Raw genomic sequence first — 19,670 nt, forward strand, 5'->3', positions numbered from 1 at the left:
TGTAGGAGCTTCCCAGATGGACTTGAAGGCATCATAAGCAAATATAACAAATCCCCAAATTTACACAACATCGTTCACATTATGCATATGTAACCAACATTCTGCAAGAAAACCATCTCCCACAGTTTAAAGACTTGCCATGCACAGATCACTGGGTTTAATGGTACTTCATACAGTCAATGGGTTCTACTGAAGGGGGCTGTCACTGAAGCACAATCGTACCAGGGGATTACACTGTGTGCTAACATAACTCTGTTATGCAACAGATAGCTTCGCATATAGCTGCTGTTTAAATCCTTTGAGAAGGATCTAAATAATGCTTGTTCCATGTTAATGGTTTGGGTTGGTGTGATTTAGTCAATGAAGATCACCTGTTTAAGTTCTCAAAAAAAACAACAACAAAAAAGAACTAGACCTGAGCTCAGTGCATCAGCAGAGTTGAGGTAAGTTCTTATCTCTTATTGCATGGCTCTCAGGGTTCTTTCTGATTGGTCAATTTTGGCATTCTGAAAAAAAAAATTATAGCGGTATAATGACCGCTAAACTGGATAATTAATCTTTGTCCCATGCAACAACTGACTGAAAGAAACAGCTCTTTTTTCAAGCAAAATATATGTTATGTTGTCTATGTATGTATTTGCAAAGTAGCCGTGTTATAAGAGGAATATTGTACAGTTAAAACAGCCATTAAAGCAAAACAAACCTACCCACAGCTAAAAAATGTACATATTAGACACAATATGGCCAACTTATTTTTGCTTTGCCACTAAAAACATTCCATAAGAAGACAAAAACAAAACGGTAAAAAAAAAAAACTCAAAAAAACCCCTATTGGATTCAAATTAGAGGTTGCATATTTTGCGGCAATGACTTGCTGACTCTTCATTATCCCTTACTTAACCTCCATAAATGACCGATTATCATTAAGAGAACTATTCTGCCTGTGTGCCCTTCAGTTATATAAAAACAAAAAACAAGTTCAACACAAAAGATCTTTAAACAAAGAAGTAATTTCAAGCCTGTTATTCACTTATGATGCAAAATACAAAACAGGTTTAACTAGACTAGAGGAACCAAAACGTAGGTGGAGGAAGTGAATATGAAAAGGAAAGCTTTTCAAACAAGACAGCAGACCAGAGAAGGGAACAGCAAAGCTAGAAAATATAATGAAAAAAATAGTGTTTTGAGGAGGGCCTAAAGAGAACAATCGAAACAAGAAAAGAGGAATAATATATATATATATATATATATATATATATATATATATATATATATAGACACACTGGGGTATATAGATGGCCTGACCAAGTTCAACAGGATGTACTTGACTTAAACAGAATGACTCATGCACTGAGGAGAACCATCATCATTATAGGTCTGAAAACAGATAACTCATAGCTGGCATTCACAGCGTAACATGCGCTACAGCTATGAGGGGCATAATTGTGTTATGAGTGAGAGAGGTGGGCGATCAAGCAGTTCTGCAGGACATTTAGCTCATTGTGACCCAACAGCACAAAGTAAGAATCTAAGACGTTTGTGAGCTCAGCTAAGCAGCCCGAGCTACAGTATGAGAATTGTGATGAATAGGGGAATTTGCAGGAGTGAATGGGATTGTGACCACTGTGAATAACTGTATTCTCCATGCTTGGGATACTGGAAAGCCTCTTGGGCTCACCATCATCAGAGTGGCATCATGAAAGGCTCTTTTGTGACCGGGCACACACTGAATGAGTCTTCCTTAGGGTCTGTGTCCAGTCAAAAAGCTTTTGTGAGACTGTCTGTCTTTCTCTCTTTTCTTTTCAAACAGGGTTTCACAGAGCAACAACATTGGAAAGCAAGCTATGGAAACCAAAGCGTGCTGCTGAGGAACTCCTTCTGTAAAAGCTACTTCTCAAGAAACATGGCAAAGTGCAGTGTGAGATGATGACCAATATACTGGCAGATCATGGGCCGTTTTGAGAATATTGGCATTGGGTTAATTCCAAAATGTATCAGTTTGGATCTACCTAGTCAACGGATAATGCATGTTTTGTTTTTCACATATTTTGAATTAAGAGTAAATTAAGGGTTTTATTTTAAAAAAACAATTACGTTACAGTAATATTGTGAAATATTTTAACTTTTTACATTTCAAAATGACATTTATTCCTGCGATGGCAAAGTCGTGTGTCAGCATATTAGAATGATTTTTGAAGGATCATGTGATCGTAATGGCTGCTGAACATTCAGCTTTGCAATCACAGGAATACATTTAATTTTAAAATATATTTATATGTAAAACATTATTTTAAATATAAATATTTATATTTTATATTTATATTTACTTTAGTAATATTTTAGAATATTATACTGTTTTTGTTGTATATTTGATCAAATAAATGCTGCCTTGAGCATAAGACGTTTCAAAACCTTTTAAAAAAAAACCTTTTATACACTTATATTTTATACACAGAATATAATAAAAAAATGTGAAAAAAATAAATAAATGGATAAATATATAATTATAATATAAAGGTTTTGATCCACTTCAAATGTTGACTACTGTGGGTGTGTATATGTATATATATATATATATATATATGTATATATATATATATATATATATATATATACATATATATATATATACACATACACACACTACATCTAGCAGATTGACTGATTTAATAACTGTGTGTGCGTATGTGGTCTTACCTCATAGGCCTGGGGGCTGGTCAGACATCGAGCCAGCGGACCGCAGCAGGCCGGCAGGGTGGAGGTCAGAGGGGGGCCGCTATGGGTCAGGATAGGCTTCAGGTAACTGTACTCGGGTTAAGGGGGAAAAATCAGCTGAGGGTGTCAATGGCAGGCAGATGTGAACCAGGATTGGACTCTGATTTAAAAAAGTTATGAACGGTCTTAAAGAAAAAAATATTATGTCTAACTTGTAAGACTAGTCTTAGCGGTTTATGCAACCGGCAGAATCTGTGCACCAGCACAATGTTTATAGCACCTAACTTAATAAAACAGGTTATGTGATTATGAGGAATGATAGCCTCAAAATGTACATCCATGTGCAAGTTAGAGGGACTTGATTTACATAAATCTCTTTAGCTATTGTCCCGTGCCAGTGATTATGTTGGCACACGTGCCATGGGTTGCCGAGCCCCAGTTGTATTAACTTTCATTGTACACAAAAGAGTAGCTTGGACAATCTGATCCTTAAAAGAAAAAAAAGAAAAAAGAAAAGTTTGCACACTGGGTTTGAACCTTATGAGGACGAGTAAATAATTTACTCGTCTTAATTGTTCATTCATAATAGTCAATTTATACACGCAATAAATCAATAATGACTGCAAGACTGTTTCTTCTGACATTCGCCAAGTCAAAGATTTCAAAACAACCAAACAATTTAAAAATAGCATTGCTTATAACAGAAGCTTTTATATTAAGCAATGGCAGCAGCGAGCACTCATCTCAGTACAGATATGATTGAGTCCAAGCCTCATAATAATGGTGTAAACAAATCATCATCCCCCGTAAATAGTTCAGTCAGATTCTAGCGCACACAGCAGGACAGCTAGTACGCATTCGGCAGCAATACCGAGTTTCTTTTTTTTTTTGACAGACGAGGATAAAAATAGAGAAGGCGGTGGTAACGTGTTGATGGCTTGAAACCAAGAACAGTCTGTGATGGATTTGGAAGTGTTTAATATCTTTGAAGGGGAGGCTGGATGTTCCCTATAGGGCTAGAGAGGGGTTGCCGGGTAAAGACTGAAAAATATCTATGTAGGATGTCCAATAGCGTGGTCTGGTACTCAAAGAGAAATAAAAGAGGCTGCAGGCCAATTCAATAACACTGGCCTTTTGGAAAGCACACATACACACTTTACTTCACTCCTGAGAGCCTGAGAAAAAGGAACCGAATGTTGTTAAGTAGTTTGTTGTGACAATAACAACACACACGTAAGGTCAAATGCTTGGCTGTGGGAGCACAGAAAATCTCCTAATAAACATCTGACATAAGCTCTGAGGAGCTGTGAGTCACCACATGTGGAGCTGCTAGCCACAGCTGTGCAGGAAGTGGATTGAGAAGTAAGTGAGAAAGTGTGTGTGCTGCTTTATTTCTAGCAACTGTAATGTAAATAAAACCCTTTTAATTTACTATTTTGCTCCTTTAACCACCCACGACCATCTTACTGAAAAGGTACAGCTACAGTAAACCACTCAGCACAAAATAATAGCAGTGGACAGGCCCTAATGAGAGCTCAATAATCATTGATTGCTTCATTCAGGACTTAAAAACTTTGTGAAAATAGAAAGTGCAGTGAAAATGCAGTCATTTCATTTGACTTTCCCACACACACAAAAAAAAGAACATAATGACATCTCCAGCTGCTCATATTGAGGTGCAGAGTTCAGCCTGGAGCTTTTTTTGGAGCGGTAGTTGCGCAAAGGAGGTTGAGGCCTGTCGGTTTGGGGGTTTAGAGGCTCAGTTAAGCCCTCGGAGGAACTCGATCTCTGATCAAAACAGCTATCCTATGAAATCTTGGAATCTGCCTCACTCTGCATTTATATTCATCCAGATCCGCTTTAGCGAATTTCATCGATAAGTGTCTCTTTTGTTTGTGGTCTATGGAGCACATGTTTTTTTGCTAGTCATTTGCATGGAGCCAAAGTAATCTCACTTGCTAGGCTCACGGAAGAGCAGAGAATAGAACGGGGAAAGTAAGAAGTAATGCTCAGCCGTGCTTGAGTTCTTAATGATAGGACCACAAAAGTGTTTAAGTGTGTGTTGTTGTGAATAGCATGCTGAAAGGATACTTGTGGTCAAAAGTATACCAAAGTCTAAAGAGCCAGGCGCTCTCCTGCTTGGTCTTGCTCTGCCCTTCTGACTGGGTTCCATCCTGAGGAGAAAGAGGAAGCAATTCTCATTTGCATAATGTAGGAAAGGGTTTGGAAACTTTATTATAGTATACTATATCATAAGTAAATATTCAGAGAAGCACTAAATTAAGATAATTCATAGTACAATTCATTATTAATGCAGACAAAAATAATAATTGAATTGATCCATCATTGAACTTATGTCTATTTAGGCTACAGCAAACAGCAATCCAGGCTGCAATCATGTCCAAGGTAGAAATAGAGGCTGTTCAAATATTGAAGATATTTGGGAGTAAATCCAAGGTTAAGAAAGATGACACTTTAAATGTGAGCTCAAAAGTCTGCCTTTTAGGTAATACAGGCTTAAAAATGCAGTCCATGTTTACTGTGCCCACAAAAAAAAGGCAAAAATAATGAAAGTGAAAATATATTTTCCATCTACTTACAAGTCACTTTTTAAATCCAGTATTACAAATTACAAACTGACTCCATTTACATCTAATTTGCTGCCATTAAATTATTTTATATTTAAAAGATAAAGTCAACCCATGTGGACGAACGAAGAGAATGCATTGCCATGTAATTTAATTATTTCACTACTGGCAATATAATACCATATAGACAAAATCTGCAGATTTTTGAAAGGGTGGAATGAACTCTGATACTTAACCAGTTATCCTAAACTAACATTTGACACACTCCATTTTCATCAATTGACCCTGTAAATGTAGTGAAATCTTAAGTCTCGCACTGTTCAACTGACCGATGAATAGGGGGAGACTTAAGTACGTTTATCCAAGTTCATCTAATCTCTTGAGTTCAGCTTCAACTTTATCCAAGTTCATCCAAACGCTTGAGTTCAGCTTCAACTTTATCCAAGTTCATCTAATCTCTTGAGTTCAGCTTCAACTTTAGCTACATTGCATTTAAAGAGATTACAGCTCTCACAAAAAAGCTCACAGTAACACTATACTGCAACCTACCCTAAGCTTGCCGTATTCCTTTAGTGTTAATACTATGAGGACCACTGTTAATAAGATAAGATGTGTGACAAAGACAGAAAGTGTACCTCAACAAAAGTAAAAAGAACGCATGCTCATTAGGGTTGTCATGATTCCCAAACATTTAATAGTTGTTCCCAGTACAAATAAATTCTGCACAATTTTCATGTCAAAGCAAAAACTAACTAAGCTCCCGGACACACTACTTTACTTTAAGTTTAATATTAACAAATTAAATCAATAAATGGCATGCATGTAGGAATAAAGACAAACATTAAGAGCAGTAAGTTCCTCTTTTCAGCACTGTTGTTTGATTAATATTATTATCTAACTTTTATTAACTCTACGAGACTCCATTCACAGATCTTGACTTTGAAACAAACCAGGGGCTGGGTTTGAAACATTCTTAAGAATAAAATCCTTATTTATCATTTTCTTGCTTTCTATATTTATAGTTATATATTGTATATTATTCTTTTAATATATACAATATATTGTAGTCCTGAAAATAAAATAAGTACATAACTACATTCATAAAACCTCTTAAAGTAAGGATAGCCGCACACTTTTTTTTACATTACAACGGGTACGGCGTTAAATGAATTTACGGGGTGTTTCAAATATTAAGCATTATAGTACAAGTTACATAGAAAATGTTTTACTTCTATTATATTTTACTTTTTTAAATCTAGGATACTTGTAACTCAACATACTTGTATCAGATGTTTGTTTTGTCAAAAGGAAAGATAGAAACATAATGGTTTCTCCCTCTCAACCACTGACCATATCCTGCTTAGGCAATATACAGAAACTCACTAATGTCTGTTTAACAGCTTACTATCTGACAGTAATGTCGAGAAATAATTTATAGTGGGAAACAAAATGGTTCTCTCCCCTGAGTTAATTTATTTTATTCTTATGAAAAGCAGCCTGTAGGGAACATTCCTACAAACTTCTTATTATTTTTGTCTTAAAGGGATAGTTCATCCAAATATAAAATTTGTCTTAAAGGGATAGTTCATCCAAATATAAAATTTCTCTCATCATTTAAAGGGGAACTCGGCAACTCTAGCCATTTCTGCGCTGATTTTATCTGTTGTTGTCGCATGTTTTCTCAACGAGCTCCCCCTACAGCTGTGAGGCGTATATTTCACAACACTGTCGTAAAAAAAACTGACTTGCGGCACCCTGCTCCCCCGTTCTACCGCTGCTCATGCACATTTGTTATTATCGGAGCCGGCCAACTTTATCGTGTGGAGCTATGTCTACCGAGGTGGGTAATAAGTCATACACATTGAGGGCTGCGTGTGTGCTTATGTCGAATTGCCATAAAGCAGTTAGTGTTTCTCGCTCGTTCTCGCTTCTCACGAGACTTCCAATTTCCAACTTACCGGGACATTAGTCCCCATGTTGCAAGGTTGGTTTTCCGCCTTGGAACGCTGGGGGGTGCGGGGAAAATCACCATTCTTACCAGAACAGGTTATTGAACCTTCAAAATGATTTCTAAACAGTTTTATTAAGTTGAAAAAGTTGCCTAGTTCCCCTTTAATTCAACCTCATCTTTTATGTTCCACAGAGTAAAGAAAGTCAAACAGGTTTAGAATGACTTGAGGGTGAGAAAATGACAGAAAATCTGGCCCAGATTGTTAGTTCTACGCGTTTATATTTACCATCGCACTATGTTTATCAATAAGTGTGTTTGGCCACTCACGGTCGGTATCAAACACAAGCACTCTTCTAAGAGCATGTAAACTCTTTGACTACTGATCAACTTCAGCATCAACTTTGTACCAAAGTCCCAGTAATTTTGACATCCTCAGTATTCATATTACTAGTGCGTGCAGTCTGCGTTATCTTCTAAATGAGTGTGTCCCTTGTTCTTTTGCAGAAGCCAAGATGATTGGCTTCTACTGATCTGATTTATGTCATTGTCCTATAATGGAACCAGTTTAAACCAGGATGAACAGAGGAGAAATTTCATTAGTTTCCAAGGTGTCCACTCCTAATTAGCTTTGCCATTCTAATTTGAGTAACAATTCATGATATAAAAAGCAACTTGTGTCTCTACATTGGTACATGAATTTGCACTTCTTAAAAAATACCCCTGGGTTTCAAACACGACACGGGCAGCAACAGCTAAGAGGCTTCAAGGTTGTTTGCAACTTTGCATGGCCACTTTTGAAGGGGTCCACAATCTTTATCATTATAAGGATTGTTGCACGTTTTGAATGAATTTACATGTGGTTTTGGGGTTGCTATATATGAGGTTTCAAATTAAAGCACAAAAGGCACAGTATGATGTAAGTGGCGGCAATTGAAAAAGAGTTTCACATTTTCCAAAAGAGAGATTTGTCAGTCTAAAACCATAAAACTTGGGTGTTCTGGGTGGGGGAGTTGCCAAGTTCTTCCAATTTAAAGCATCACACAAATGCACAAATTTAATACTTAAAACATAATGATGGTAAAAAGCTTCATTGGCAGGAGGGACAGAAACATTTTTGAGACTTACTCCCTGAAGGACCTGGAAGCTGTCCCCACATGGCTGAAGATCCTGATCGGGGTCCACTCCAACTCTGAAAAAGACAGAAACTGAATCTCAGTAAGTGGGTGCGCATGTGACAGCATTTAACCCATAGTGCAAAATGCAGCCATATATGTGCCGTGACCTTTTAGCAAAGCCCACAACGAGCAGCAGCAAGATGAAAAGACAAAAGATGCAATGAACTCAAGCAGAGAGATACTGATCATGTCATGATCTTATACTGAACAAAATTATAAACACAACCATTTTTTTTGCCCCCATTTTTCATTAGACTTGAAAAAAATTATAAACGCAACACTTTTGTTTTTGGTCCCATTTTTCATTAGACTTGATCTCAAAGATCTAAGACTTTTTCTATGTACACAAAAGGCCTATTTCTCTTAAATATTGTTCACAAATCTGTCTAAATCTGTGTTAGTGAGCACTTCTCCTCTGCCGAGATAATCCATCCAAAAACAAAAGTGTTGCGTTTATAATTTCATTCAGTGTATCTCACACAGCACGCCTACAGCAGCAGGGCAAGGTTTACACTGGGAAGTAGTTACAGAAATGGTCTACAGACAATTCCACTCATTTGTTCTCTTCGGTTGGTCACACGTCAAAACTTCTAAGACAGAGTTTTTAATACAATCTAATTAAGATAAAACTACCACTAAATAGCAAGTTAAAACAGAACAAAAAGGGATGACCAAAATATCGGTACCATATGGTTTACCGTCTGATATTAGAGATATTTTTGTTTATCAGTATCAATACACATGATATATTAAATTGTGCATGCTCATTTCACCCATTTTTACATTTAGATTACTTTGCCATCATCTTAATTTCACTTCATCTAAATAGTAAATTACTAGCACTGTTAAATATAATCTGAAACATTGTGATGCCTAAGTACACTTTAAAATTTATTTTAGTTTTTCATGTTTTATTTTGTATTTTTCTAGTCAAAGTATAGTATTTTATTATCAACCTTTCATTGGTTAAAAATAATTTCTACTTTTTATTCAAGCTGAAGTATTTCAATTACTAAAAGTGAAATAAAAATAAAGTTAAATAGAAATTACAAAATTACTAAAATGTAACATTTAAAAATAAAAGCTTCAAAATATTAAAAAATACTATAATACTTGCTGTCTATGTCAGTCATGCTGGGATCGCCAAGCAAAAAACAGGACTCTGTGGAGAAATCTAATTTGAAGGAAGTCGTCATCGGACACGATGGACAGCAATTGATTGATTGAGTTTTTCTGTGTTAGTGGATGGTTCTTGGCCAGAATAAGCAGCAAACCTGACCAGACTTCTGTCTGTAGCGGAGACCAAACTAGTGTAAACAGCCAGACATTCACTTGACTGGCTGAAATACGAGGAGAACCCAGCAGACCTTTAGAGCTCAGAGGGTGAGATTCTGCTGAGATAAGTGACACACTAGGTGAACTTTCACTTTGGCCTTTGGGTACATTTACTGATCTTTGATCCTATGGCTCATCTTTCATTCTCCCTCTCAATTAAAGCAGTGGATATGATGTGGCTACTGGCTTTTGAACCCCAAGGATCAACAGTGACTTCATTGTGATGTTAGACAGAGCTTGAGGGTTAGCAGATGCTCAGGCATTCTGAGCCTCTAGTGCCGCCCACGTGGACAAGCGCCAATTAAAACAAAAAGAGCTGACTTAGCTGTCTTTGCTCACAAGTAGTTAAACCTTTACTGAATGTCTTATCTTTTCCCAGTCAACAAGGATCAATTGTTTTTCAAAATGTGGGCTACATTAATTAAAATAGAGAAGGGGGAAAAAAAGTTGACATGCTTCTGCCAAACCCAGTGACGTATATCTGCGACAAACTGGGTGTCTTAACAAGCTGCTGTTGTTTCTACCACGTCTGGAAGAGAACTGTCTGTAAAACAAAAGACTGTTTTTTTCTTCCCGATGGTTTACAGAGTTGTCCAAAAAGGACTTAAAGCTCTTGGTTGATTTGCTCACACGCAAGTTGCTTTGGGGAAGGGTAAAAATCTAGGTATTCAGAGAAGGAAAAGTAAGAGTCAAAACAAAATAGGAAATGGAATACAAGGAAGTCGATGAATGTAAAACAATATAAACATTAGGCTACTGTAATGGCCAGGCCTGCAGCTGGAGAGTGGGCTACATTAAAGGGTCACAAGGGGGTTGAGAGAGAGTAAAAAGTGCCGCCTCTAACCACATTCTATGCTATATGCACACGCCTGTGCGGAAACATAAGCATGGTGGATGCTGAACATATCCTTCCTGTAAGACGGTCAGAACAGCTCTCGCTGTCGGTCTGTGCGCGGTTGCAAATGTACTGAAGCCAAAGACAGCAGATTGTTTGATTTTAATGCAGGTATAAGTGAGGGCTTATTAATTTCAAATGCCTAATCTCATTTCTTTTGATGCCTTGGTATTACTCATCCAGTGTCGGGTCTTTGCCAGTCAGCTATGTGTAAAGATTTCCTTCAGCACACCGATGTGAAAACAGGAGCGACAGCACGCACACACATTCTTTCAAAGTGACTCCCACCAGTTTTAAAAACAGCCCTGGAAGAAATGCACTGGCACATCATGGAGACTAACCACTAAGAACAAACATTTGAGTGTGCTAAGAAAGTTAACTGCCTATAAAAGGGTTCTGTAGTACACTATACTGAGTAAAGAAGAAGATTATTACAGATAATAGAACTGATACCAGACAGTTCTCGACCGAAAGAGAAACACTGACAAATCAAAAGAAAAACTATCTTGGCTTGTCTTGGTAATTTCTTTGTAATTAAGATAATAAGTTCTAAATATCCTAGATAAATAAATTCCGTGTAATTAAGAATTTTAAATTAGTAAAAATAATAATAATAATAATAATTTACGAATATGAATCACAAACCAAATGGTTTTTTTCTTCTATTTAAGTTTCTGCAAAATGTTTTATTAAGCTCTTTTTTTTTTACTCATTTAAAATGTTTAATTCATAATATGAATTATACGTAAGGATTATTCAATTCAGTCTGATGGAATTTTACAATGAATTGAAATGCGTAAATCTTGAAAAACAGCCTAAAATGTGTAAGATTGGTTATTTCTCCATTTATCGTGCGCTTTGATCTTTGAAGAAACATGGCCAAACAACTATATGACATACTACATGAAAGGTAATATCCGAACAAGCATAATGGGGCGCTTTAAGCACTTTGTCTTTTGACGGTTTTAGAAAGGAATCTTCATTTCAGTGCATCACCATAAAACAAAACAGGAGTAAAGCAGATTTCGCAGGGACATTGTACAATAGTGTTAAGCAACCAAGACGTGAGTGTTTGAAGCAGAAGCCCAGACATTACAGTATCAAACACCCACACAAACGACTGCTATTAGTGTGCAGTTTACCAAGTGAGGTCAAAAGGTCACCACCACCTGTACAGGACTGCAAAGTCCCTCATCACCTGATGTAACTCCGCAGTCTACGCAGTCTCTCCTCCTCGGCAGCAGAAGACTCTCCAACCCTGAGCACAACACACAACTCTTGAGACCAGCCCTGCAAACATCAAACATCCTGACAGCTTCTACTCAGAAACATTAGAAAAACTTCAAACTCTGGTATGTTTTTGGGTCCATGTATTGCTAGTTGCGTTTCTTGGAACATATGGCATCACATGAAAAAGTAACAGTTAAAAATGTTGAGGAAATTAACATTCCCAAAAGAGTGACATAATGGTAAAATGGTCTGTTTGGGCACACTGAGACAGAAGAAATCAAATTATGTCGATCGAAATTCATTTAAACCCTTCTGCAAAACAGTCATTTCCTTTCCGATACATAAAATGTGTTCGGAGCTTCACATTCCTTCAATGAATTGGCCCTCTGTGCTCTGAGCTCAATGTTTATAGAGTAAGTGGAACCTCTCGGGACTGTTCTAGAAAAGGGAGGACAGGCCAACACAGAGGAAGAAAGTCTAAACCAATGCAGAAGAGAGCCTTTGACTTCAATCTTGAGACACAGACATCCTCCAACCACTGGCAGGCCATTTCAAAAGTGGTATAATACTGTATATAGGCTTTTATTTATTAAAAAAAAAAATATATATATATATATATACAGGTCCTTCTCAAAAAATTAGCACATTGTGATAAAGTTCATTATTTTCCATAATGTAGTGATAAAAATTAAACTTTCATATATTTTAGATTCATTGCACACCAACTGAAATATTTCAGGTCTTTTATTGTTTTAATACTGATGATTTTGGCATACAGCTCATGAAAACCCAAAATTCCTATCTCAGAAAATTAGCATATTTCATCCGACCAATAAAAAAAGTGTTTTTAATACAAAAAAGTCAACCTTCAAATAATTATGTTCAGTTATGCACTCAATACTTGGTCGGGAATCCTTTTGCAGAAATGACTGCTTCAATGCGGCGTGGCATGGAGGCAATCAGCCTGTGGCACTGCTGAGGTGTTATGGAGGCCCAGGATGCTTCGATAGCGGCCTTAAGCTCATCCAGAGTGTTGGGTCTTGCGTTTCTCAACTTTCTCTTCACAATATCCCACAGATTCTCTATGGGGTTCAGGTCAGGAGAGTTGGCAGGCCAATTGAGCACAGTAATACCATGGTCAGTAAACCATTAACAGTGGTTTTGGCACTGTGAGCAGGTGCCAGGTCGTGCTGAAAAATGAAATCTTCATCTCCATAAAGCTTTTCAGCAGATGGAAGCATGAAGTGCTCCAAAATCTCCTGATAGCTAGCTGCATTGACCCTGCCCTTGATAAAACACAGTGGACCAACACCAGCACCTGGCATGGCACCCCAGACCATCACTGATGGACCCCAGTCTTCCTCCAGACTCTGGCACCTTGATTTCCGAATGACATGCAAAATTTGCTTTTATCCGAAAAAAGTACTTTGGACCACTGAGCAACAGTCCAGTGCTGCTTCTCTGTAGCCCAGGTCAGGTGCTTCTGCCGCTGTTTCTGGTTCAAAAGTGGCTTGACCTGGGGAATGCCTCTTCTCGTTGTGCAGCGTTTTTTGCCACACTTTTTCCTTCCCACAGACTTCCCACTGAGGTGCCTTGATACAGCACTCTGGGAACAGCCTATTTGTTCAGAAATTTCTTTCTGTGTCTTACCCTCTTGCTTGAGGGTGTCAATGATGGCCTTCTGGACAGCAGTCAGGTCGGCAGTCTTACCCATGATTGCGGTTTTGAGTAATGAAACAGGCTGGGAGTTTTTAAAAGCCTCAGGAATCTTTTGCAGGTGTTTAGAGTTAATTAGTTGATTCAGATGATTAGGTTAATAGCTCGTTTAGAGACCCTTTTCATGATATGCTAATTTTTTGAGATAGGAATTTGGGGTTTTCATGAGCTGTATGCCAAAATCATCAGTATTAAAACAATAAAAGACCTGAAATATTTCAGTTGGTGTGCAATGAATCTAAAATATATGAAAGTTTAATTTTTATCATTACATTATGGAAAATAATGAACTTTATCACAATATGCTAATTTTTTGAGAAGGACCTGTGTATATATATATATATATATATATATATATATATATATATATATATATATATATATATATATATATATATACAATATAAACAATATTTTATTTAACAATTAATTAAAATATTAAAATACAGCAATAATAAACTAATACAATTACCACTTGAATACCATTATGAAAAACAGCACTTAAATGTGAATGTGGCCATGCTTTGCATTCTGATCTTTTTTTCCTTTCCCCAGCACTCAGACATCACATTGACAAATGCCTAAAAGTACACCATCGATTCCAGTTTCAACAGGGAGCTATGAAAAAGCCTCTCTTCAATCTCAGGTGACCTGGTCAGTAGTGGCAAAAAACACCACACAAAAAAAGCAGTGGCATCTTTGAGCTAAACCTGATCCTCTTCTCTATTCCCCACTTAAGGAAAGTACCTTTGCAAAATTATTTCAACGAGTTATCTGATTGCTTATTTTGATTGCACATTGATTAGCCTGTAGTTGCCCAAAGCAGGAGACAACCGCAGTCGAGTTAAGAATAGCCTGTATGTGTGAGTATTGGAGAGTAGCCCTCACTCAACATGGAAAAATGTAGCGTGAGCTAGTCCAGGGGTCAATTGTAGTGCATTTGTGGAAATGGAAACCCTTTGGAGATAAAGAGAGAATTAAAACCATCAAATTTAGTTGAAAAGTAGAACAACAAAAATCCAGCAGTGGAATTCCTAAATGCTCAGGAAACACAGCTGGCAGAAAAATCACTACTGTTAATACACTAATGCACCATGAGACCAGAGGACTGTTACTTTTACTGTGCAGAATTTAAAATAAGACAAATGCCAAATGTCTCCTTGATCTGGCGGTGTATTGTCTGATTATTGACCTACACCCATAAGGCTATATATATTTTCCTAGCGTTAGTCCCACTCATTTGCAGGTTCCGCTTCATCGGAATTATCCGCACGCACACATTGGATTTGGCAAGGGTTTTATGTTGGATGCCCGTTCCTGGCGCAACCCTGCACTCACACACACTCATACGGCCAATTTGCCATATTCAATCCACCAAACTTGCATGTCTTTGGAATGTGTGGGGGAAACCAGAGCGGAAAAACACACTGACACGGGGAGAACATGCAAACTCCACACAGAAAAGATTCCTGAACTAAAAAAAAAAAAGCTGTACTGTAACACTAAATGAAGATATAATACTTTATTTAGAGGGTGCAAGAGGGGAATGAAAGGCCCTTCAAAAAGAAAAAGGAAATTATCCATTTCTGCTATATCTTTGCATACAGTACATTTGCATGCTAGGGTCCTTACCAAAAACATGCCACATTGATGAGTAAGGACTAAGTACTAACGGTCTTACTTGCTATGTGACTGCTTACTGGCCCAAGCCCTTTCTTCAATGTAAGTATATGGAATTTTTTTTCATCCATTTTATCATCTATAAGGTAAAACTCGTAAGTCCGATTGCAAGTTATATGAAAAGTTAGGGTTTATTAAAAATTCCTAACCTAAAGTGATTGCAACAGTAAATTGTAGGAATCTCACGAGAACAAAGCTACGCTGCCCTTTCACCATGATAAACACGGGGATACACACAGCTGGACAATACAATCTTTATGCTAATGTTATGATTTGTATTTAGCATTGGAATTAGTGGTATTGACGACTTCAGCAGACCGAACATGAACGGTTTACAATGCATGATTGTTTACACAACTTTTAAACAATTTTACCCTTGGTACAGTACCAGCTCTGGTGCCTTAGTGTCAATACAAAATCTATTTTTGTTGCAACAAATAAAAAGCCTTTAGGTGTGTCGGTTCTCCTCATTTACCATGTACACAAACCCTAGAGATGGTTGTGTGATCTGAAATATTCAGACCAGCCCGACTGGCACCAACAACCCTGCCATGTTCAAAGTCACTTAAATCACCTTTCTTTCCCATTTTGATGCACTGTTTGAACTTCAGTAGATCGTCTTGAGCTGCTGACATGTGATTGGCTGATTAGATATTTGCGTTAACGAGCAGTTGAAGAGGTGTACCTAATAAAGTGGCCAGTGTGTGTATCTTTAGTTAATTCAGCTTGGTTTAAATGACCGAAAACAATTTTTAATAGTTTTAGTTAACAATACCAACACTGGTTCCAATGCAAGAAAAACAACCATTCAATGTTTAAACAACATGAGAGTAAATAATGACAGAATTTAATATTAGGCTTAAATATCCAATTTGAAAAAAAAAAAAATCCTATGAAAACTTTCTAATGCATTTGACATCTGTTATAGTCATGGTTGCTAAATATTCACTGGACATGCAAAAATCTCTGAAACAGCATCTGTGCATTGTGATCATGTTCCATGGGATGCAGTGCCAGCTAAACAAAAAAGCCTCCATTAAGAGTGTTATGAAGCAGAGGGAGACTCAAGACAATTACAGTTATGAACACAGCCTATTCTTACTCCTGTCCGGTCTTAATTCCAATGCATTAGCTCTCAATTACGCAAAGCCATTTAGTTGGTGTTTGAAAAGAATTTAAACCTGTATCGTCCTGATTTGTTGGCATTGGCATTAAAGGACAAAAGCAACTCGTTTACAGAAATACTCTTGTTAACGCAGCTTAGATTCACCTCGCCATGTCCATCCTACACATATCTGCGACTCAATGAGTGCACAGCAGTTCTGCAGATAATAATGTGAGCTTATCAATCCCATTCTACATCAGCTGCCATCAGCACTAGTCCTCAGTAATCCTCTTTATTCTGACAAACTAGCAGCACTTATTAATGGCACCGTACCAGCCAGCCCCTGCTGAGGACAGCCAGACAAACAACTCCAGCTTCTTTCCCCATCTGCTTGGGTGCAGAACTCTGGTACATTTTCAATTTCACCTCAGAATAAACCAAAATGTAAGACTGCACAGTTAACAAACACAGTGTGAAACTAGCCACAGTCTCAATGATGCCTGTTATACCCTCTATATTACACTCCAAAATTATCATGAGAGGAAGGAAAATCAAGGAAAGAAGGAAAAATCACATGTGACCTCATTTGACAAAATCTGCTCGATTAATCAAATGAATAAACATGTTTGTGGTGAGCTTTTCTGCCATCTGCTGGACAGTCTGTGTAAGCATTTTCTCAATGTTATCCAAGCCTATCCACCGTACTATTTGAAAAACTCCATTTTACATTTTCCAAGGGTAAGTTTACAAACAACAATGTGCTAAAAACAGATGACAACATTGTCAAAACGAATCTGCGAAAATTACTAAAAAGGCTGCATTATGCATGCCAGGCCAGTAGTTGGCAATATTACAATATTACAAATTTTAAACCGATATAAGGCGCCAAAAGACCTAAAATAGCTTTATAAATAAAAATGTGCCAATGTAGCAACCTGCGCACTTTGAGTGACGGCCAATTTACCATACTTTTTAAGATGCAGTGATGTGTCTGATAGCCAGCATTTGTGATAAACCTGAGAGCCACATGATAAAGAGGATAAAGCATTGACAGAGTAGATGGACATGCAAATTGATAGATGATATCACCATAATCTATCTGAGACGGGAATAATCCTGTAACCAGTTTTTTCCGTGTAGTCCTAAAAAAGCAAGATTTCAATCTATATAAAAATGCAAGAGTGAATTTAAGTTTTGTAGCAAGAGCTTCAATATGTTTTTTTAAATGTAAAACCTTTGTCCAGCCAGATACCCAAGTATTTATAAGTATCAACAAGTTCAATAGCTTCATCTTGCAATGTGTTAATAGCAAGACCTGTATTTAAAGGTGCAAATATCATCGCCTTTGTCTTTTTTGCATTTAAAAGTAGTTTCAAATCAAACAGGGCAGATTGTAATGCGGGGTGTTTGTAATCAGGTATAAGGGCACAAGAATACATAATTGTATCATCGGCATACAAATGATACTGTGAGTGTTTAAACTCACTGCAAACATTGTTTATATAGATGATAAAAAACAAATGACCTAGAACTGATCCTTGTGGGACACCCTTTTTTAGGACAACAAAGGTTACATTCCCATGCCTTACAATTTGCATCCGTTCAGAGAGATAGCTGTGAAACCATTTTACAGTTCTATGCCCAACACCAATATTCAACAGGGTTTTGATTAACATGAAGTGGTCTACTGTATCAAATGCCTTTGTAAGGTCAATGAACCCATCCATACAAAATAACTTTTTATCAATCACCGCTTTTATATCATCAATAACTTTTAAAAAGGCAGAAACTGTACTGTGGCCCGATCTAAAACCAGATTGCATGTCATTAAGGATATTTTGTGAAACCAGAATTGTTTTAATTGATCAGACACTAAAATCTCCAAAACCTTTACTAAAACCAAAAGATTTGAGATAGGTCTATAATTATTTGTGTCAGATGGATCCCCAGCTTTCAGTAATGGCCTGCTTCCACAAAATAGGCACTGTGTCTGTTCAAATGGATAGGTTAAAGATGTAAGTGAGTGGCTTCACTATAATTTCTGCTGCCATTTTTAAGAAAACAGGATCAAGTCCATCTGGCCCCGCAGCCTTCTTGGAGTCGATGCTCTGCAAAACGTGCAAAACATCTGGCTCAAAGAATGGTGCAAGCTCAAAGGTCAAAGCAGAAACAGAATAAGAAACCACTTCCCCTTATACTGACTGGGATCTAGCTTTAGCCAAGAATAAAAGTATTCCCATCCAGTTCTCCTGTTGTTTCAGTGTAGTATCTACCACAAGGTAAGGTTGTTTTCGATTCTCTGGTTATTTTCTTTTTTTGCCTTCTCACAAATTTGTATTTTAATTAGCCGCGTTCCCACTTTATATTACAGCAACTCTGAATAGTATTGCAGTTTACATTTTATAGCACTTAAGTGAGCGCTGTCCAACAGCTAGTTTTGATTTCTCCCATTATTCGGGTAATTTGCGTTTGCTGTGTTAATTGCTGGGCAGAAACAGCGGTCCTCACTCAGGCGTTAGTACGCATTATATCCATGTAGTGTGCGCGCTGTCGCGGAAGCGCCAGCGGAAGCGTTCAGCCTCCTCGTGTGAAGACCGGCTCGGGTAAAGACCATCGACTCTACCTGTGCAACTCCACCGAGCAAGGACTCCGGCAAGGCACTTTAGTATCGTCTTCTCTCCTTTACCTTTCCCACTTCTATCGTATTTCCCTTTCACAACATGTGCTTTCAATACATTCCTGCTACAACGTGCACTCATCACGCACAGAAGGCAGCGCAATACTGCTAATCTGTGTCCCATTCTCTTATCCACACACACACCTCTCTCTCTTTCTATGGGTCTATGGAATTGTCAGTCAGCAGTCAATAAAGCTGACTTCATTCCAGCCTTTGCATCTCATTCTACTCTTAATATATGGGGCTTGACTGAGACCTGGATCCGTCCAGAAGACTCAGCAACCCCTGCTGCTCTCTCTAAAAACTTCTCTTTCTCCCACACCCCTCGCCAGTCTGGGAGAGGTGGGGGTACTGGTCTTCTCATTTCTAACAACTGGATATACTCAACTCTCTCTTCTCTATGCAATAACAACTCGTTTGAATATCATGCAATTACACTTACAACTCCCATTAGGATCCATATTGTAGTTATTTAATCGCCCCCCAGGTCAACTGGGAAGCTTTGTTGAAAAGCTGGATGTGCTGCTGTCCTCTTTCCCTGAGGATGGCACCCCACTCGTTGTCTTTGGTGATTTCAACATTCATCTAGAAAAGGCGTATGCA

General features: G+C 37.7%; 1 protein-coding gene across 3 annotated transcripts in view; it reads right to left on the bottom strand.

Moving 5' to 3' along the window:
- The window catches only part of slc9a7 (solute carrier family 9 member 7), a 43,058-nt gene that overhangs the window by 3,264 nt on the left and 20,124 nt on the right, over positions 1–19,670 (bottom strand). For 2 of the 3 annotated variants that reach the window (XM_077198459.1, XM_077198458.1), the window contains exons 13-16: positions 11,858–11,917; positions 8,380–8,443; positions 4,807–4,889; positions 2,698–2,803 (exon numbers count right to left, since the gene is read on the bottom strand). In XM_077198459.1, the coding sequence (XP_077054574.1) occupies positions 2,698–2,803; positions 4,807–4,889; positions 8,380–8,443; positions 11,858–11,917 (313 nt within the window). The remainder of the gene's footprint in view (positions 1–2,697; positions 2,804–4,806; positions 4,890–8,379; positions 8,444–11,857; positions 11,918–19,670) is intronic. The other variant, XM_077198460.1, reaches the window with a different exon arrangement.

The sequence above is a fragment of the Siphateles boraxobius genome, unplaced genomic scaffold, assembly GCF_051911475.1.
Source record: "Siphateles boraxobius isolate OS27281-9 unplaced genomic scaffold, OSU_SipBor_1 41, whole genome shotgun sequence".
Lineage (NCBI taxonomy): Eukaryota > Metazoa > Chordata > Actinopteri > Cypriniformes > Leuciscidae > Siphateles > Siphateles boraxobius.